This window comes from Solanum tuberosum, unplaced genomic scaffold (assembly GCF_000226075.1).
Source record: "Solanum tuberosum cultivar DM 1-3 516 R44 unplaced genomic scaffold, SolTub_3.0 scf00020, whole genome shotgun sequence".
Lineage (NCBI taxonomy): Eukaryota > Viridiplantae > Streptophyta > Magnoliopsida > Solanales > Solanaceae > Solanum > Solanum tuberosum.
The window spans coordinates 678,505-700,181 of record NW_006238946.1 but is presented as its reverse complement, the minus strand read 5'-3'; the positions used below and the strand labels follow the sequence as shown (position 1 = coordinate 700,181).

Here is a 21,677-nt window from a genome sequence, read left to right as displayed (position 1 = left end):
AATGGCTTTGTATGCAACATTTGATTATAGTTAAGCTTGATGAATATGTAAGGAACTGATAATGGCCAGACAAAGTTTCAAAATGTGAAGACAGTTGATAAGGTTACCATAACTATTATCGAGATAAAAATTTCCGGGATTCCCTCCAAACTAGTGAATAGCAACAGATTTTCAAATATTATTAAGCAGACTTCTTGCCTGAATTGGATCCTGAAAATTAACCAGCTCAAAAATGACTGATCTCTGCGCTATCTGGAACAGCCAGATATAAAACTCCAGTATGGAAGCAAAAGATCTTTAAGCTACCAAGAATGCTACAACTATTAACAATACTCTGTGATTTCAAAAGAAAAGCAAGATGGAAGAGCAAACTGTAGTACAAAAGCTTTAATAATAGCTTAAGTTCTGCTGGCAAAGGCAACAGCTTCTTCATGTAAAGTGTTATAAAATGAGCTTAATTTGGTTATAGCAAGTGCTTCTCCAAACAGTGATGCCCTTGTGGATTTTGTTATGTGTACTTCAACATAATCACCAACCTTTGGATTGCGCTTTCCATTATTATCAACCTTATCTGGGATAGGCAGGTTCGTAAATGATACCCTATGGCCTCTATCACTCTTACCAATTAACTCTGTGTCGGGGGCTCTCTTATTTGGCCCTTCAACTAGCACAAGTTGGATTGTGCCAATTTTAGCGTCATAGCACTGACCTGTACTCCCGCGAAAAGCTTCTATTAGTTCTGTGAGCCTCCTCTGCTTCACATCTTCAGGAACATCATCAACATATTTTCTCTGTGCATGTGTTTTCTCTCTCATGCTGTAAGCAAACATGTATGCCATATCATAACAGACAGTCTTTACAAGGCTTAGTGTGTCTTCGTGATCCTCTTCCGTTTCTCCACAGAAACCTGAAACATGTCAAAAGAATTAAAAGCTAGATAAGTGATATTGTATAGCTCCCATGTATATCTGCCTATTAACTATGAACAGTTTGTCCTCTCATGACATTAGAATAATTCAAGAACTCCTAGATCAATTTCTCAATGTGAGAAGTCAGGAAGCAGAAGTAGTCAGCTCGTCTTATGTAAATATAAAATACTGTAGCAACTCTTATTCTTGAAAAAGGAATAAATAAAACAAGTATCATAAAATAACTAGAAAAGAAAATACAAATATTTCCCAAAAACCTAAAGCAACAGACCATGTCTGATTATAGAATACTGTAGCATGCATGGTCGGCCTTAAGTGAGGTCACTGTAGTTAAGAAAACACAATGGAATGCGATCTTACCACATATGAAGTCGCTGCTTATGCCCATTTCCGGTATTATATCCCTTATCTTCTTCACAAGATCTAAATATACTTCGCGAGTGTATCCACGACGCATTCTTTCAAGCACTGCACTGCTGCCTGACTGTGCTGGCAGATGAATGCTTTTGCAGATATTGTACCTGTCCCGCATTACATACAACAAATCATCTGGAAAATCTTTAGGATGTGGGGAAGTGTATCTGAACCGCATTTCAGGAAATTCAATGGCAAGTCTATCTAGGAGATCAGCAAACCGTAGACCCACATGTTTTACTTTACACATGCTGGAGAATCCATCACTAAGTTCCCAACTGACTGCTGGTTCATCCGGATTTTCAACTCCAGATGTATCATTATAGCTATTTACATTTTGGCCAAGAAGCGTGACCTCTTTGACTCCCTCTTTCCAAAGTTCAGCGACCTCTTTCACAATTGATTCCACTGGGCGAGACCGTTCTCTCCCTCTAGTGAAGGGGACAATGCAGAATGAACACATATTATTGCAACCCCTCATCACAGATACAAATGCAGATATAGAATTTTTGGAGATCCGGACTGGATTAATATCCGCGTAGGTTTCTTCAAGTGAAAGTAGAGTATTGATACCTTTTTGACCATAGTCCACTTCTTCCAACAGGCGTGGTAAGTCTCGATAAGCATCAGGTCCACAAACTACGTCAACCATCTTATCTGCATCCAATATTTTGTCCTTCAACCTCTCAGCCATACACCCCAGCACAACTACTTTTGGGGGATGTGCAGACTGTGACCTTCCAGAGGCAACATTGCTCTTCCATTGCCTCTTAAGAAACCAAAAATAATTGAGCCTCTGCCAAACCTTAAGTTCTGCATTGTCCCTTATAGCACAAGTATTTATAAATATTATCTCAGCATTTTCTGGGACTTCCACACTTTCAGTGTATCCAGCATTTTTCATGATGGATAAAACAATCTCCATATCATTGACATTCATTTGACATCCATAAGTTTCATGATAGATGCGTCCTCTAGGGATAACATCAGATATCATCACAGGCCTACAGCAAAAGACACCCAATTCTGAGAAAACTAAGATTACTAATTTGGCACTATGAATGAAGATAAGGTTATAAATCCTTTAGTGAAACAAGAAAATCAGAAACATAAAGAATCATTATCCTATAAAATTGCTGATAGATCACACTTCAGTAGATCTACCAACTAAAGTATTGAATTATCCCATTCTGAAGTTTGAACAAAACAGAGCAACATCTTTTGGAACTTTTGAGGCAAAACTTGCAAGTAAATAAGTTGTTCCAAATTTTCCGACAGTTCATTGTAAGAATCCGGGTTTGTACGTTTTGAGTTGAAACTTTTCTACTCCTTCTAGTTTGAATAATTGGATTTCCATGCAATTGTTTGCTCAAAAGGCTCCTCATAGTTTTTGAGGAGCCTGATATATCAAAGATAAGAGGCAACCAGACGACAGCGTTACAAACAAACTGTTCGATACCTTTAGTCTACTCTAATAAAAAAATTGCTCGCACTGATGACCTCAAGTTCTTAGTATGAAGGCATAATAAACTTGAGAAGGAAATAGTCTTATAATTTTTGCATGCTCCTCTTTTTTTCCTTTTTCAATTCCTATTCACAGTTTTCATTTCATCACTATTTCAATGACAGTTTCAATTTGCACTAGGAACTGTGGACTTTGATGGATAATATGTACATTAGGATGAAAATCTATATTGGTATTAAGGGCAAGACGATAAAAAAGAATTATCATACATATTGGCTGACTTCCAGAATTGTCAAATGTGTATTGACAATAATTGACCAAAATATGACACACAATTATGGTAGTTAAGAACCTCACATGTACTTGTGATTTCCTAGACAAGAGTGGTGCCACTGTTGTCTCTCCTTAATGCAGCCAATGGATAAAGATCACTGTAACAAAGACAGAAAAGGTTCATCTTAAGGACATATGGTAGTTTTCAGATGGATATTTTTTTCTACAAGCAGGGATAGCAAACGATCTGACTTCAGGTTTTTTTTTTGATAACCGAGAAATCTGCATGTGACCCGCCCTTTGAACCAATCACAGACTTCTAAACTCGGTGGATAATGGGCCCGCCCCTCTACCCTTCTCCACTTACTAGGCTTCGCTTTGCATGATGTGGGGCTTGAACTTGCGACCTAGGCCACAAATCCTCCACCTTTTGCCCCTCGAGCTACTTCAGGTTTTAACCCGAATAAGGTTGAGTCTAACGTCTCAAAGGCAACCTCTTTAGTTTTTAGGATGATAAATACTCAGACACATCAAAACACCTGCTACCTTTGTGCTAGGAACAACTTGGAAGCTATGGTGAAGTAGAGGCATGTAGTTCCCATGTAATGTGGAGTTTGGTTCAAGTGAAAAGGGGAGAAGTTAGACGAATGGAAGTAAGGTTAGAGATATATTCACATTGGATTGGAGTTTTGGCATGCCTTCTATATTGCCTTTTAAATCCTTCCAACATTGAACGGAAAGGAATAAGGATATCAATTATGGGAAGTAAATCATTAATGTTTCACTGGAGCATAGTTAATGAGACAAATTTCTCTTCGACATCTTTGCCTCTCCTTCCTCCAATCAAACAAACTCAACAGTTCAATCGGACCAACCATGCACCCTCCCCCCACCTTTCTTTTGTTTTTATCAGGTAAGGTAAATTTTCATTAATATCAGATTACAAAAAAAGAGAAAGTCCTGCAATTTCAAGCATCTCAGGGAGCTTATTCCTTCCAAATGATGCATAGGGGAATCATCTAAGCCCTTTGGCCCTCAGAACATAAAGGTGCTTAAAGCATGCCACTCACATTGTAGTGAAGTAGTGAACTATCAATCCTAGAGCTATTAAGTTACCATGGGTAGTCAATAACTTGTATCTGGCAAGTTGAGATCACGCCAATTTGCTCCCCAAGAACACTGAACTGTTATGGAAACAATGGTTGACAACAACAAAATTAAAGCTCCAAAGTTTTACAGGGTTGGCAACAACAAAACTCATGTCTGATTTTAACAACTTAGTGGAAGTAATGGACCATTTCTGACTATGTGAAATGTTAAAAAGACCATGCTTAATAAATGGATTGACTTTCTACTGAGACATGATCTTAATATGTCTGCAATCCAAAAACAAAACTTGCAATGCGACATAAGGCTTGTACTTTGATCTAATAATGAAAATGAGAAGCAAATCCAAGATTTTGACCCAGAGGGTGCCAAGTACTTCTCTTAGTAACTTAGTGTTAAATTACATAACTTCTTTGAAGAAATTGTTTGATTGTATCTATAGATTAACCGGAGGAGTGGTGCTAGAGCTGAATGTCAACACCATTCACTACAATTACATCACCTAAAACCATTTTAAACTGTTTCTCTAGCCAACATGGAATGGTAAGCACGTTGATCACAAAAAAAGGTGTCAAATGAGAGAAAGGAAAGCAAAGAAACTTACTCCTGCTGAACATCGGAAGTAGGAACAGTCTGAGTAGCTTTGGGTATGAAGTCGCGGAGGGTTGGAATTTGGTCCTTGCTGGTTAAAGAAGTGCGTGAGTGACACTGCGAGAAATTCCTGGATATCTTGATAGAGAATGTAGAACTCCTCCGAAGAGAAACTGACGTGCGGCGGCGTAGGCGGCAGGAGGTTGATTGAACTTCTAGAAGCTTCGAAGAAAGGAATCTGACCGAATATTGTTTAGGGAATTTGATGCGCACGGCACAGTGAGGTTGGCTCAACATGGTTGATAGAGAAGATAGAGAAGACGCCATTTTTGGTTTGTGTTTGTTGTGGTTTGCAGACTGTGGATAGGGCTACGAATGGCCACAACCAAACCGGCGAGCTGGCTTCGGCGGCTCTGGAAGGGCAAAAAATAAACCGGTCCTACTACTATTTCGTGAGATATCCGGTTTTGGTATTATTGAATTTACAAATTAATTTAAATCAAAATAAGTTACTTAATTTTTATTTTGTCTTACCATATTCTCTTTTTTATTTGATGCCATGTTATATTTGGTTATTAGAATGAGCAAGCCATTAAAAAAATATATGTATCGAGTGTTTACTTCTAACTAATTAATAAATAAATACAAGAAACGTATGTCTTATATATATGTTTTTAATTAATTATGATTTAAGAGCATGTTTGATATTATTGTTTTGAGGTTAAAAGTGTTTTTTCTTTTTTAATAAAACACTTTAAAAAAAATTTAAGTGTTTGACGAATCCTTAAAAGTGCTTTCAAACTGAAGTAGAAACATTTTTTATGTTGTTGTGAATAAACTAAAATTTTCTGCTTCTTACAAAAAAAAATAGAAGCAGGTAGAAAATTATTTTTTTAAAGACTAAAATATATATATATATATATATTTCTTATTAATTAATAAGCATATCTTATAAGTTTGGTTAAGTTTCATTCAACAATTTTATTTTAATTTTTATATAAATAATTTTTTTAAATATAATTTTTTTTATTATTTTATGTTTATATATTAATATTTAATTTATTTATTTATGTATAATATTGATTGAAAATTTGAGTGCATGCATTCTAATTAAAATTAAATTTTTTGTAGTAGATATTTAAAATAGTTTCTCTCAATAAATTAATCTTAATATTAAAATTACGTTTATACTTAACCTTTTTTGTAATCTGACTCTCAAAAACACTTTTTAAAAGGATTATAATTTGCTTATCAGAAGAACTTTTCAAATGACTTACTCAAACACATATTATTATTTTTCAAAAGCATTTTTCTAAAAACCCATTTTTAAAAAGTGCTTTTAGATAAATAATATGTAAGTTTTTAGCAGCAATGACAAATAAGATCCAAGTGATATAGATTCTTTTAGAGCCCGTTTGGATAGACTTAAAAAAAAAAGTTTTTAAGTCAAAAAATAAAAAGTTGGGGGAAACCTACTTTTGATTTTTCACTTATTTTAAGTCATTTTTTTACTTAGTCAAACACTTTCTAACTTATTTTAAGTTATTTTTTTATATTTGTCAAACACTTTCGAAAGACAAAAATTGACTTAAAAAAAGGTTTGGCCAACTTTTAAGTCAATCCAACACCCTCTTACTCTAATGTTAATTGAGATTAAGATAATTGGTAGAGTATAAATATTCAATGGTTATAAACATTTACCTTAAACATGAAATGTATGTAGCAAAATAATATATACGAGTCTCTCAAATTAATCTAATTTTTCTAATACGATATTAAAAATTAGTGCGAGTTTTAATATCTCTGAACCACTTCATATTAGTTAGGAAAATGAAAACTAGGATAAGTAACTTTAATCACAAGTAACCATCAAAGGATGTGGTTATCGTAGATGATGTTGCTTTTTACTCAATCAAAAGTCTCGATTTTAAGCCTTGACATGGAAAAACTTTTGCTAGGACACACTTTTCCTTAATGAATCATACGTAGCATGAATTTGAATTAATCGGACTTCAATACAAGTAATAAAAGATTAAAAAAAACTTTAATTACAAGTAAGTAATTGGATTCCATATATGTTTGGCGTACGAATATTATACGAAAACTTAGAGAAATTAGTGTGTATTAATCCAGATTCCTTACTTCCTAATGAAGTGCTAAAAGACCTTTCCTTGGATCACGCTCATGATTTTGTGAGCTAATTGAGAAGGAATTTGAATAAATGGCATGACTTTGATACTTTGCAGTTCGCTTCCCTTAAATAGCTCATTTTATATTTGGAAAATAATTAAAAATATTCTCAACTAATCTATATATTAATATAAAGCTGGATATAGAAACGGTGACGTGACACCTCTCTATGGACAGCTTTTGGATTTATATTTATTCTCATTTTTTTGCCATTTTTCTGATTTTTAATTACATTTTTGGTTGATTTCTTCTATTAATTAATTAAAGGACTATTAATAAAAACTTCATAACACCCAATTATAAATATGGGATTCCAGAAAATGTCCAAATGAATGCAGCCCACGTTGAGGCACTTTAATACGCCTTTACTGTACAAATGTAATTAGGCACTATTAATGTACTTAATATTCATTTACTTATAATTATACTCAAATTCGTTGGACTTCTCTTACATTATGTTACTATTTTTTATTACTATAAATACTAAAGAAAATCATTTCCAGTGTATAACATTCTTACTTTCATTTCCATAGCTTTCATTAGTGTTAATTTACTCTTTTTTCAGAAGAAAAAAAAAGTTTGTCCTTTATTTTGATTTTGACTTACTTAATTATCATCATGTTTCCCCAATAAAAAATTGTACTTTATTTTCATTAAGATATTAAATATACTTTGAACAAATATTAAATGTAAAACCTAAGTATTATTCAACTCTATTTGGAATGGACCGACGCTGTTTTGTTCTAGCGTCGCACGACTTTTTCTACTCTCTTTTTTGCGTCATTGAATACAAAAGTAAAACTTATTAGGAAGTGCTTTCCTCCTAATAGAGCATTAACGATATAAATTTAAATTAATCAAACTTCAATATATATTATATACACGGATAAAAGATAAAAATAATAATTGATAGAGTAGAGCCAGGCTTAGACTTAAATTTGTGGACTAGGTTATTCATATGAGTTGTCAACTGCAATGTTGAGGGTGGCCACTCTTCTACGTGACTGGTGATGACAGCTTCTTCATATTTCTAAGTCTCCCTTCCACATTTATTTCCCTCTGCTCCTCTAGATAAATAACAGTTTTCGATAGATACTCAACTCGATAAAACACATAAATATTAAGCATATTTAGGACATAAACTTGAAAAGTTCTCTTCTTTTTAATCTCTACATCTAATTAAATAAATTTACCTAAAGTTTTTTGCTTGACTTTTTCGACGTATTGCGTCATTTAATTTGATACAGAAACAATTACTCCATAAGGGGCGGTTAGTAAGTGGTAATGAAGCAATGCAATTCGCAATATAAAATTTCGTATTGTGATGTTGAGTCTTCGCCACTCTATAATATGTGACTAGTGAGGGGAAGCATCTCTTCAATGTTTACGGAAAAAAAATAATTAAAATATCTGATTTATTCGAAACAAGTTAATTTTATCTTTCATTATATTTTGGCTCAAAAAAGTTTTTCGTGTTAGTCAACTAGCTCAAAAATGCTTTTATTACAAACAGTTACTCTAGCACACACAGAAAAAAAAAGAATTAGTAATTCATTTTACTCTCAAACTACTTGAAAATTAGGCAATTTTGCCCTTGTCCTTTTTAATATGTGACTGGTGAGGGCAAAGTGTCCCTTCAAGTTCAGCATTTATTCTTCAATGAAGTAGAAGAGCTAACAAAAAATCTATATATTAATATAAAGCTGGATATAGAAACGGTGACGTGGCACCTCTCTATGGACAGCTTTTGGATTTATATTTATTCTCATTTTTTTGCCATTTTTCTGATTTTTAATTACATTTTTGGTTGATTTCTTCTATTAATTAATTAAAGGACTATTAATAAAAACTTCATAACACCCAATTATAAATATGGGATTCCAGAAAATGTCCAAATGAATGCAGCCCACGTTGAGGCACTTTAATACCAATTTAAACCCCCCCTTTACTGTACAAATGTAATTAGGCACTATTAATGTACTTAATATTCATTTACTTATAATTATACTCAAATTCGTTGGACTTCTCTTACATTATGTTACTATTTTTTATTACTATAAATACTAAAGAAAATTATTTTCGATCTATAACATTCTTCCTTTCATTCCATAGCTTTCATTAGTGTTAATTTACTCTTTTTTCATTTGGAACTCTTTTTTCAGAAGAAAAAAAAAGTTTGTCCTTTATTTTGATTTTGACACAATTATTGATTTTACGTACTATTTTGAGGCAATTTTTTTGTTATTAGGAAATAATGAAGAATTGACATATGGCTTTACTGGTGAAAAGTATTTGTCCAAATTCAAGCTTGAAAAAATAGTCATTATCAACAATATATCAAATTTTGTTACACTTATTATTTGTTACAAGTTTGTACATAATTATAAATGTAATAATATTATCTTTTATGGGTTAAATTTCTATTGTAATTTCAAGAATAATTATATTAATTTCATATTGAATTTTGGTTGATTTTGTACATGTTCCCAAAACAAATCACATCCTCATAAACTGTGGGTATTTCTTTCATTTGCAAATAATCTAATTTTATATATATATATATATATATGTGTGTGATGTAACACCTTTTTTTTGCCTAAAACATTTATTGATCCTTTGTTTATTATTATTTTTAATTATTTTGTTTTAAAAATTCATCTTCATTCTCCGTAGCTTTTTATTCTTAATTAATTAATAATATATAATTCACATCAAATTACTTTAATTATAAAAAAATATCAACTAATTAGTTTGATAAATTAAATAATTCTTTGACAAGAGTCAATCCACAAGAAAATTTCTCTCCATAAGTTTGCTCATCTTTGTGCAACAACTCCTAAAGAAGAAGTGAAAAGTTGTTCCTTAGCATCAATCCAAGGAAGATTTTTAATGTGCATCAATTTAAAAAATAATAATTAATCACTAATAATTTATGCCTCTGCCTCTTGATATTCTATCTTTCCCCTAAATAATTATTTATTTTGTTTAGATAGATGTTATTAGAAATGTTATGAACTATATGCAAGAACAGAAACGTCGAAACAAAATGTCTACAAAATTAATTGAAAATATCATTTATTTTCATTACTTTTACATTTTAGAAGTTTTGATTTTTCGCTTGAAAGACAATTTTCTTTAATTCATATACCACTTCTTAATATTATATGCTACTTAAAATTTAATTGGAATGCTTTTATTTGTATGATAGTCATTAATAGCTATAAATACAAATTATGAGATTTTAGTTGTTTTAACTTTATCCTTACTTAGTTACTCCTAAAAGTTCTTAATCAAAATTTCAAAAAATAATAATATCTAAATTCATTAAGTATTTCATAATTTAATTAATATGGTAACTTCCCATTCCACATGTTAACTGGTAATTAGGGTATATTTACATTTTCAATATTCTAATTTCTTTTTTTTACATCTTAAAATCATATTAGATTGTTTATAAAAGATTAAATAAAGTTAGAGCCTATTTGATATTACTGCTAAAAGCTGTTTATTTCTAAAAGTACTTTTTTAAAATGACTTTTTAAAAAAGTGTTTTTGAAAAAAATTTGTGTTTGACTAATTCATTTGAAAAGTGGTTATGATAAGCAAATCGTGTTTGACTAATCTTTTTTAAAAAGTTCCTTTGAAAGTCAAATTACGAAAAATGACAAGTATCAATGTACTTTTAATATTAAGAGTATTTTATAGAGAGAAACTATTTTAAATATTTATTAGAAATTTTTAATTAAATTTTCTTAATTAAATTAAAATATACATATTTTCAATCAATATTATACATAAATAAATTAATTAAATATTAACATGATGACTTAAATATAATTCAAATTTTAAGAATTTGTCAAATACTGATATTATTATTTTAAAAGTGTTTTTCACCAAAAAACACTTTTGGCATCCCAACAGTCATGCCAAACATGCTCTTAGATTGTCTCTTAGATATATACATTACCAAATTTCTTCATCACTTTTTTCCCGATACGTTATTTAACTTAATATTATACATTAATTTGAATAAATAATTTCATATACGGTGTTAATGTCTCACATATATTTATTCAATAAAAGATCTCTCTCTCTCTATATATATAATCTAAAAATACAGCAAAATCATGAAGAGGGTTTCATTATAATTATTGTCTTTTTATAAAATCATAATATTAATTAATACTAATTCATATATTATATTTTTCTAGAACCGCGCGAAGCGCGGACAAGTACACTAGTGTCTAATAGTTTGATCTAAAAATTAAATATTCTTATCATCAATATTTAGCCTAAAAATACTCTTATAAATGCATCCATACACCTCCTCTTCACAATTCGCATCTCTCATCTTATCCACGACAAACAATTAAAAATACTATACTAAATGTCAATTTACAGAACTATAAAATCTCCATAATTCAGAAGATATATACTACTAGTTTTATAAAAACTGATACCAACACCTTACACCTAACGCCTATTCCAATTGGCAAGTAGACGATCTTTATCCACATGAAGCAGAGCAGAACATATTCTCTACTATATTCTACTTTCTAATTTCATTGAATGATTCTCCCTCTATTTTAATTTATTGATTTCAATTGACGTAAACAATCTTTTTGAATTTTATAATTATTAAAGACACGTCGAAAGTTAAAATATTATTTAATTTTGTATTTCTAAACATATTATGGGCTAAGTTAAAATAACAAGTTATTAAAGAAAGAAAAAAAAAACTATTTTTCAATTGAACTAAAGAAAAAAGAAAGATAAATAAATTGAACACAAATATTTTTTAAAAAAATTCCTTTTTATTTTTCTCCACTATGTGATATTCGTTTGGATTAATTTAAATTCGTGCTACATATATAAGACTTGTTGACATTGTTCGATGTTAATTACTTTTACCATTGTTGATTAGTTCCGGTAAACAAAATGAGAGGAAAAGAACAATGTTTTTCTTCCACTAAAAACAAAGACACAGAGCAATACAGTGTACTTAGACGGTTTTGTCTTATAAAATAATACTGCTTATTTGTTTGTATTTTTTTATTATTTATTAAACATAAAATCACACCAAAAAAACACTACTTTATCCCCAAAGAGCTTCATAATTTTCAGTTCAGTCTCTTTTCGAACTTTAACTTATTAATTAATAATCATTAATAATTTACCTATTATACATTAGGAAAATAATATTCATTATATTATATCCTCATAATTAAAAAGAGCAAAAGATATTTGAGTATTCTTAAAAAAATATTACCTCGTTTAAGAATAAATAGAAATAAAAATTTATACTGTAAAACATATTTTAGATATTAATCGTAAATCCGTGAAAATAAATCATAGTAAAATAAAATAATAATAAACTTAAGGCGACAATTTTTTTTTCTTATAACGGTGCAGTTCAATTTATTTACATGCAATAACTTAACTAATATATGGTTAGATATTAAGATATTACTTATCTTTCACTTTAATTTTTATTTTTAACTATTAAAAGTTGTTAGCTACTCCACTAAATAAAGGAAATAAAATGTACCAAAAAAAAAAAAAACAACAAAATAACGGAAGTAAAAGGTGGAAACTAATAAATATAAATACAGAAAAACAAAAATGGAAGCGGGGCCAATGAATACATGATTTTCCAAGCCTTTTCTTTTCTTCTCTGCTGTCATCTGTGTGTATAGTTCTCATCGATATCGTCGTCGTCGTCGTTGACGCTGCTGTCAGCTATGTCCGCCTCCTCCGCCTCTTCTCGCAAGGTTCTTCTTCTTCATCTTCTTTCCCTTTCTTGTTTTTTTTTTTTACTTTTTATCTTTTTTTTTCTCCTCCTTTCTGTCTTAATTTTACCTCTAATTTGGCCCCTTCTCTCTGGTAATTCCGATGTGGGTTTTACTGTTTTCGTTGGATTCTTGATCAGACATTAAGCAAGATAGCATGCAATCGACTCCAGAAAGAGTTGGCGGAGTGGCAAGTCAATCCCCCTGCTGGTTTCAAACATAAAGTTACTGATAATCTTCAAAGGTCTCACTCTTTCTTGTTTAATTGGGTTTTCTTTAGGTTTTTCAGTGAATTTCTTGGTTACCCTTTTTAGCCTACTGGAATTTATGATCTGGGGTACAATAATTCACTAAAGATTCTTGGTTGATTTTTTGCTTTCTTTGGAATAGAGGGTATTTATATAGTTACATTAACTTTTGATTGATGTGGTTCTTTGGTGATATTGATTGATGTGGTTCTTTGGTGAAAAGGTGGGTAATTGAAGTGAATGGGGCTCCTGGAACTCTCTATGCGGATGAAACCTATAATCTTCAAGTTGATTTTCCAGAACATTATCCCATGGAAGCTCCGCAGGTGGGTAAAGTTTTGTGCCTTTCTTGATATGGTAACCCTAGCCCCCAAACTCCAAATCTCCCTACCCATTTTTTTTCACTTCACTCTCCTCGTGACTTGAATAACCTATGCTAACACTCCTTTGTCTATGTGATGGTTGATACCGATTGATGTTATTCTCTTATGGGGGTCTAGGGATTGTTGTTTCTTTTAAAGATTGCAATTGAAACTCATATCCTACTTATTTTTGCTGACTACCATATTGATGCAGGTGATTTTTGTGCCACCGGCTCCGTTACACCCTCATATCTATAGCAACGGGCACATTTGCTTAGGTAGTTATATATGTAATCAAATATCTTCCATTCTCTTACTTACTACCACGAGATGCTTATTAATTTGGTCACTGTATGTTGTTTGTATGTTGTTCAAATTTTCGATTTCTATGCATGGTCACGTGGGAAATGATTTGTGGTGCATACTTGTTTCTGTTAAAGATTAGATGCTTGGTATTATGGCGCTCAAAGTGCTTTTTATGACTTTTAACCAGTTTTTTTCTAAGAATTGGTGTCAACAGTAGATTGCTGGCTGATGTCAATGACATTGTTGCATGGTCTCAGTGTATTTTATTTTTATTGACTGATCTTGATTCAATTCCAATTCTATTTTATTATACATACCTTCTGAGGGAGCAATAGTCAACACGGATAACAAATAAGAAATCTTTTTCTTATGTAAAACTCTCTTTGCTAAGGTAGTGTGCATTATGCGGTTTTAGCTGAAATTTTTTAACAGTCTTAGTAGAATGATAATTTAAACTTGGTCAAACCACCATCACCTAGGTCACGGTGAAGACTCTTGCACTTCCTTTGAACAGTTCCAATTTGGCACTGTATAGGCTTGAGCATACAATTCTGAAATTGCATAAGCAAAGAGAAAGGGGTTCGTATTACTTAATTAAAAAACTTATGCCTTTTCATTGGATTGAGGGTGTAGTAAATGCTTTTGACTGTGATGCTCTTTCTGGAAGGAACTCTTTTTCTTTTCGTTCTTTTTAATCGAAGGTTGTGCTATTGTTTAAGCGCAAAGATCTCCTTCTTTAAGAGCAGTATCACTACCAAAGACAATGTGTACATTCTTATTGTTGTTTCTTTTTGATAACTGCGGTATCCGGGATAGCTTGCGCACCTCGACCAACATTTACATTCTTGTTTTCAGAGTTCGTTTATGAGAATCCAATTTTTTTGGTTCATTTTCGATTTTCTGAAAGAAAGAAAAAACCCCTCTACATTGAAAAATCATAATTTTTGAGATATAATATGGAAATTTATCTAGGATTACTTGATGGAGGTGGAAGCTGGCTGCCCACATGATTCTAATCATTGTTCTTGTGGCTTGAGTCACCAACAAGATGTGGCTAAAGCTTCATTTTATTAAGTATCCTAGGATCCCAACACTTGACAAGATCTCCTTCTTTAATGGCTCTGTCACTTCCAAAGATAACAATTGTCACATTCTAATTTTTGAAACATTTGTGGAACTGAGGGTCTAGATTATCAGTATAAACAAAAAAAAAGAAAAAGTTGAGGTATCGTCTGAAATTTATTAAGATTACTTGAAAAGTAAAAGTTGGCTACTCACATGAGCCTGTGTTTGTTTTTAGTAGGTCTGTGTGTTTTAAGTTAAAAAAGAAATGAGTAGCTATTCTTTTGCACTAGCTTCTTGGTACTTGCTCAAGTAAAATCACGATTACTTATCGAAAAAGATATGAATAAGGACGACATGGGTTGCTCGCATGGTAACCACCTTCCACCTCCAACACTGAGGTTGTGGATTCAAGTCACCAAGGGAGCAACAAGGGTGAGAGCTCCTAGGGAGGGGTAAAAAAAGAGGAAGAAGATGTGAGTAAGTAATTGAACCCTTTTCTTTGATGGGTACACAACATTTGAACATTAACAAATTGCTCCTTGATATTACCCTATCCTAATCTCATGATCCCGATAGAGACAACACATTAATATCTTAATAAGATTTTCATATTCATGTACCTTACCGGGGATAGAGCCTAGACTCATTAAACTTCTCCTAGTCAACAATCCACTTGTGTAATTGGAGGTTGATGTGAACGATCACTACACATGGGAGTGTGCAAGGACAAAATTTAGGACGATGACAGATAAGAAGCCAAAAAGAAACAAATTAGATACCCATAAGAGGCCCAAATCGGAAAGAGAAATCAGAAAAACCAAACTGGACGATGATTTGTTTTCCTATCTACAGATTGTAAACAAAAAATCTTAACCAAAATAGCTCAGAATAGAACTAGACCGACCGCATGCTGATTCTTACACATTGCATGAGTAGAATAAGCATTGTCTCTTCATTTTGTCTGTTTTTGGGTCCATTCTATTGTCGTGATTCACATAAGTAAAACAGAAGTCATATTACTTTATTCTGAAGTAAATTTGAATTTTCCTTAGTCTTATTATAAAAAGCAATATTCTACAAAAACAGCAATCCCGTTATCCGCCAAAAAATAAGTCTCTTTTACATTAAATTCCCCCAGTTTCTACTTTTGTGTGACATAATTGTGGTAAATCTTCTTCTTACTTGCCTAATTGCGTAAGAGCCGTATTAACTTAAAGTTGGGCTATTCACTATGATGCCACATAAAATATTTCTTTATTGGCTCTTTCTATAATGGTTCATTACGCACCAGTTCATTTTCATTTGGATCAAAGTTACATACTTTGTACTTACCTTCAAAATCATGACTAACACCAATTCCCTTCCTTTCTCTTAGGTGGAGTTGTGTGCTAAGCGAATGAGTAGTTTAGCTTCGGTAATTAGCAGAAATAGATATTGCCAATTAACATTTAGAATTCAGATGTGAACAATTTCGTCATTAGACAAATCAAAAGGTGTCAATGTTGTGCTTAAATTCGGCTCAATAGATTGAACTAGTGTATCAACGAGTGGCAATGTTTGCTAGCTATCCTTTAATGGCCAAACAATGATTAGAATAAGTTTTGAGAAGCTGAAAGATGACTGTTTGACTTTGAGTATGGCATACCATGTCTGGATTGATGGAGATCATTGAGTTGTTATCTGCTATGTTTTCCCTTTTCTGGTGGATATTTTTGCCATCAATTTCTTGCTTGAAATTGTAATTTAAGTTACTGTCCCGTATCAGTTTGTGAAGTCTATATTACTAAAATCTTTCAAAATAGTCTTATCTTTAGCATAATGACTGTTGTTACAATGTGTGTAAAAATTGTATGGTATACAATAGAGGAGATGCTATTCTTGTCTCAACTAAATGATCCTTGTACCCTAGGAGAACATGTTTTGGAGGGTTACGAACATTAATGTGTACACATTGAATCTAGACTTACAAAGTATATAAAGCCTGGCATCAGAGATTTAACCTTCATGACGTATGTTATGTTACTTCAGCATGAGTACTAGGTTTGCTAGTATTATCCGTTATCAATTCTTTTCTGGTATCTGGTAATTTGTTAGAGGTATGAAAATACCCATATCCATGCCTATTTGTTTGACTTCAGTGCATCAGTGGAAACGAAGAGTTTGCTTGTGTCAATAGTGGCAATCTGCACTCAGTTTCTTTATGAAGTCCACTTATACAAAATCAGTTCCTCTAGGAGAAGAAAGAATTGGTCATTAGGTGAACGTTTCATTTTGTTGGAACTGAATCATCATGAGAATAACTTATGCTCATCTCTTCTTCAAAAAAAAAAAAAACAAACTTATGTTCATCTGTTAATTCTAACTTATGTTTCATCATGATTTAGTCATTTTGTTGGAACTTCCTTGTGCATATGTTAACTTAATCATTGACTAAAACAAAAGTTCATTTCCTGAAACTGAATTTTGTACCAAATAAACTTTAATATCTATTAGAATACCATTTACCTACCTACTCTTATTTACCTCTAAGTTAAAGCTGTATTTATGTTAACAAATAATAGTGAATCAGAATTCTCTTGTTTTGACATGGCCTATGATCTCATTGTCTTATCACGTATTGCCGTAGTCAAACTGAAAGATTTTTCAGATACATTGGGCAGGTTTGTAGAAATCATATTCACATAACCTCATCCTTAGTGACCTCTGGATTAGGATGGTGCTGAAGAGGGAAACTTTCGTATGCCATCTTCTTCACTTTTCTCTCTCTTCTGTAGTTTCTTCCTGTCATGTGGGTTTGCAGAAATAATATTACTTAACATCTTTACTAGTGACCTTTGGAGAACAGGAAAACTTTGAAATACCATCTTTAGTTTCTCCTATTATGCAGTTATATAGCAGATTTTTGTTTATTCTGTGGGTGAAAGTGAAAGCCTAAACGTTCCATACCATATTTTGTTTTTGTGTGGGTGAAGTGAAAACTTAAAGGTTCGTGCACAGTTTGCTAATTGGTCTGCTAGTGCTAAGCATCCATCTCAAGAAAGATTTTTCAACATCTTATAGAAATTGGACATGTATCATTAGAACCAGCAGTTGACAACAGCTTCTTCATGTCTTGCAGATATTCTCTATGATTCATGGTCTCCTGCCATGACAGTCAGTTCTATATGCATCAGCATTCTCTCCATGTTGTCAAGTTCAACCGTGAAGGTGCATTTCCTGTATTCATACTAATGTTAATTTGAGTTGCTTTTATGAGATCCACCATTAGAAAAGAACTTCTATTCCAAATACGAACCTATTTCTTCCTTGTCTGTTTAAATATGTAACACAGCACATTGTTCTGCCAAGCTTCTCATGCTTTATTTTAGTTTTTAGTTCTTATTGGTTCCCATCACTTATGCAGCAACGCCCTGAAGATAATGACCGCTATGTGAAGAACTGCAGAAATGGCAGATCTCCCAAGGAAACCAGGTGGTGGTTCCATGATGATAAGGTGTGAAGGGTGTCCTTCTGACCCTTAAGGCAACATTGTTGCTTTGGCTTATTTTACATCAAATGCTAATGGAAAAACAATTCTACATATGCATGGCCACTGCTAGCGCATAATGTGCAGCAAGTTGGCCTTTACTGTCCAATATTTGTAAATGGAGATGATTTTCCTTTTGAGCTTCTTGTGCAACATTATGTACTCTTGTGAAAATACACAACAACCTAATTGATAACTCATGAAGAGTTTTCTTCTGGCGTCTAAATGACAAGTTTGTATTTACTTTGCATTGTTCTTGTTGGTGACTTCTTTTCCTTAGCCTGCTGAGTAACATCAGGTAAATGATAGGATGTGTGTAGCTCTTTGGACTTTCTGCTCCTTCTTGTTGGTGCTCTCTGCAATTAGATAGCTATGCTTATGTGCACCCAATAGTGTGGTTTACTGGTCGATGAAAGGAGGGGGGGGGGGTAGAAATCATTGGAAATTAGGGTTCAAATGTCAATAGAGACAAGAAACACTAGGTGATTTCTTCTCATTCCCCAAGTCTTGGTAGGCAGAGTTATGCTAGTCAGAGGTAAGCAAGTACTCGGTGAAATAGTCTAGGTTTGCATAAGCTGATCCAGGAGAAAGAAAAAAAAGAGCTATTGTACGTATGCATATTTGCACATATGCAGATATGTACTACTATTGTTAATTGTTGAGGTCGATTCAGTTTTAGGATTTGTGATTGTCATATCCTAATATGCAATCATGCTATGAGTATTTCCGCAGAAACTCATCTGAATTGTTTGGTCTTCTTCTTACTTGTACTTGCAAAGACAATTCTTATCTCTAAGCAAATTACATGATTAGTTTGATATCTCTTCATTTTGTTTGATAGGTTCGTTTGGTTTCTTCTTTTTGTTGATAGGGTAGTTTGATGTCTGTTCTTTTGTAACATTTTAAATGATAAGACGTCTCATCTCAAGTCCGAACATTAATTTGTCAAAGTTGCTAAAACATGCGCACTTGTCTATTCCAACATAATACTACAGTTACTTTAGTCAGAATCCAAGAACATAAACATTAGAGAACTGAAAAGTGTAGTTCCGAAGCTGGACTGAAATTATTCCCTCTGTTCATTCCTCAACACTCTTTTCCCCCAAAGGAAGTTGGTAGCATGTACAAATGCAACTAAGACTTTCTTCCATGGGGTACCTGCTACTTTCCACCAACACAAGTACCAGGAAACTCCACCCGTCAAGACTTGGACAAATGGGGAGAAATCACCTAGTGTTTTTACCAACAACGATGAACATGCATTCAACTAACAAGGTTCACATACAGTATTATTAGATGTCAAAGAATGGCTTCCATCAAATATTGTTGCTACAAAAGCAGCTTCGTGAGTACTTGAACAAGGACTCGAAAAGTTATTTCTTATCTGATAAACTACAAAGACTAGAAAAATTGTACACTTTATACATACTCTTAAGCAGCATCATGATTCTATTTGTACTTCTGTTAAATCTGTGAGTATTCTTTTTCCAGATATTGTTTCACTAGTATAGAATCCTAGTGCTACAGTAGAAGTGGGGGCAAAAAAGATGTAGAAGAACTAATACTCTCTTCTAGACATTTTTAGCAGGTTTAGGACGTTTTCATAGACAATGAAGGTAACTGAAGCTGCAGGGACATTTTTCAGCATGTTTGGAGTGATACCTCTGTAGAAGCCTCGTACGCCCTCAAACCTGCAAGCATAAACAAAAAGAAAGATAGAAAATTAAGAGATAATTTTACCAATAAGGGGGGGGGGGGGGTTCTACTTTCTTCTCTTCTTTTACGATTATGATGACTTCTATTGTATGTATTAAATGAGAGGAAGAGTCAGGACGGAAGAAATTTAGGATTAAGACTGAAAACCTTTTTCTAAAGTTAATGGTTTAAAAAAGAATTATACAGTCAGGGTAGAAAAATTAAATCAAAGGGATTTTGAATTTCTTCAGCTTTTGTTTATTCTCAGTTTGATTCCCTGATACTGAAAGCCACCGTTAAGAGCATTAGAAGAACTTGTATTTAGATTCTGAAAACATTTCAATATATAGCAAACTCAATGCTTGATATTCGTGTACAATTAATCAAGTGCATCAGCTGTAAATAAGCCTAAATTTCATCCTGACCTTGCAGTTTCCTTCACAACATGCCAGCTATCAATGTACCTCGGAACTCCAGTTGTACTTGGTCGTTGCTGTTCAAAGAGAAGATAGATCTTTAACTACTCTATAGAAAAACTGAATCAAGAGCCACTAGATGCTTGTCTACTGGGAAGAGTTGTTGTATCAAGTGTCCATAAAGCAGTAATATGTAAAGCAGTTACCTGCAATCGAGATCGCACAACCTGAAAAGGTTTCATTTAATACATTATTAGTTAAAGAGAAAAGTGAGGGGGGCACAGGGTAAAAGATTGTTAGACCAAATAGGCATTTAGACGGGTGCTCCATAATGCTCTCAAAACCTTCTGTCCCCGAACCCATATTCCCAAGAAAGGAGAAAAGAACAACCTTATCACACCCTAGGGATGGCAATTTCATCCCATATAAGTGAAATGAATCCATTTTTTCCATATTAAATTAAATGGATCACTCATATTTTCTTAAATGGATAAATATGGATTTCAACCTATTTAAGCTCATACAAATATGGACAAAATGGGTAAACATGAGAATCCATATATCTCTCACTTATAATAAAAATTTCTAATTGCACTATTTGTTTTTGAAAATAAAAAATAAAAAATTAGGAGGGGTAGGGGCAAAAATTTTTTGAATTTTTTTTTGGGTGTGGGTGTAACACCCCTAATATACCTGAAATGGGTATGTTGTAAGAATGGCTGCCAGCTTGGAAGAAGCCCCTAGTGTTGCATAGTCAACTGAATCCTGTGAAAGAAATGTAAGAGCAAATACTGAGGTGTTTACCAATATCACTTCAAGGCTTAGAGAAGTTAACAAGTTCTCTCTTATTGGGAACTGAAATGATCAATTTTCTACATCAGAGTATTCCATATGAAAGAACTAATCATTACAGTGATCACAATATCATTGACATCTGATAGTTGCTCTTGAGCAATAATCAACCTCCAGACATCGTACAACCAATTCTTTTGCTTTTCAGACAAAAAAGAAGATACAGTATATCACCACTTAGCAGCAAATAGGTTTCCATTAATTGATCAATGAGTTGCAGTTCACTGGTTCAAAATAAATCATCTCTCACCACATAACAATAACAAGAATCACATAGTCAGTTCAGAAAATAATTCAAGCATTCTTCACTCTGATATGCTTATCAAAGAGAAATATTCCATTTTGCTTTTCTTCTAGTAGCTGGAGCTTATCTCTTTTTCTTTTTTCTTTTTATATATATTACGTTTCTAATGGGGGGGGGGGGGGGGGGGGTTCTTTTTTTCTCTGGT

The 21,677-nt window shown here is 32.8% G+C and overlaps 3 protein-coding genes across 4 annotated transcripts in view; 1 reads left to right on the top strand and 2 right to left on the bottom strand.

Annotated features, from left to right (window-relative positions):
* Positions 1-158: 158 nt before the first annotated feature.
* LOC102597794 (CDK5RAP1-like protein) lies at positions 159-5,239 on the bottom strand. The gene is made up of 3 exons (XM_006340615.2): positions 4,793-5,239; positions 1,290-2,347; positions 159-907 (listed from the first exon to the last, which is right to left on the bottom strand). The coding sequence occupies exons 1-3, from the start codon at positions 5,104-5,106 to the stop codon at positions 399-401; spliced, it is 1,881 nt and encodes a 626-aa protein (XP_006340677.1). The 5' UTR covers positions 5,107-5,239; the 3' UTR covers positions 159-398.
* Positions 5,240-12,584: 7,345 nt separating this feature from the next.
* Positions 12,585-18,515, top strand: LOC102597478 (probable ubiquitin-conjugating enzyme E2 18). The gene is made up of 6 exons (XM_006340614.2): positions 12,585-12,740; positions 12,899-13,002; positions 13,230-13,332; positions 13,583-13,646; positions 17,858-17,946; positions 18,143-18,515. Exons 1-6 carry the CDS (start codon positions 12,711-12,713, stop codon positions 18,236-18,238), a joined length of 486 nt encoding a protein of 161 aa, XP_006340676.1. The 5' UTR covers positions 12,585-12,710; the 3' UTR covers positions 18,239-18,515.
* Positions 18,516-19,557: 1,042 nt separating this feature from the next.
* LOC102596943 (folate transporter 1, chloroplastic) overlaps positions 19,558-21,677 on the bottom strand; it is a 7,907-nt gene continuing 5,787 nt past the window's right edge. For both annotated transcript variants that reach the window (XM_006340612.2, XM_006340613.2), the window contains exons 8-11: positions 21,070-21,141; positions 20,583-20,603; positions 20,386-20,453; positions 19,558-19,956 (exon numbers count right to left, since the gene is read on the bottom strand). In XM_006340612.2, the coding sequence (XP_006340674.1) occupies positions 19,824-19,956; positions 20,386-20,453; positions 20,583-20,603; positions 21,070-21,141 (294 nt within the window). In that variant the 3' untranslated portion in view covers positions 19,558-19,823. The remainder of the gene's footprint in view (positions 19,957-20,385; positions 20,454-20,582; positions 20,604-21,069; positions 21,142-21,677) is intronic.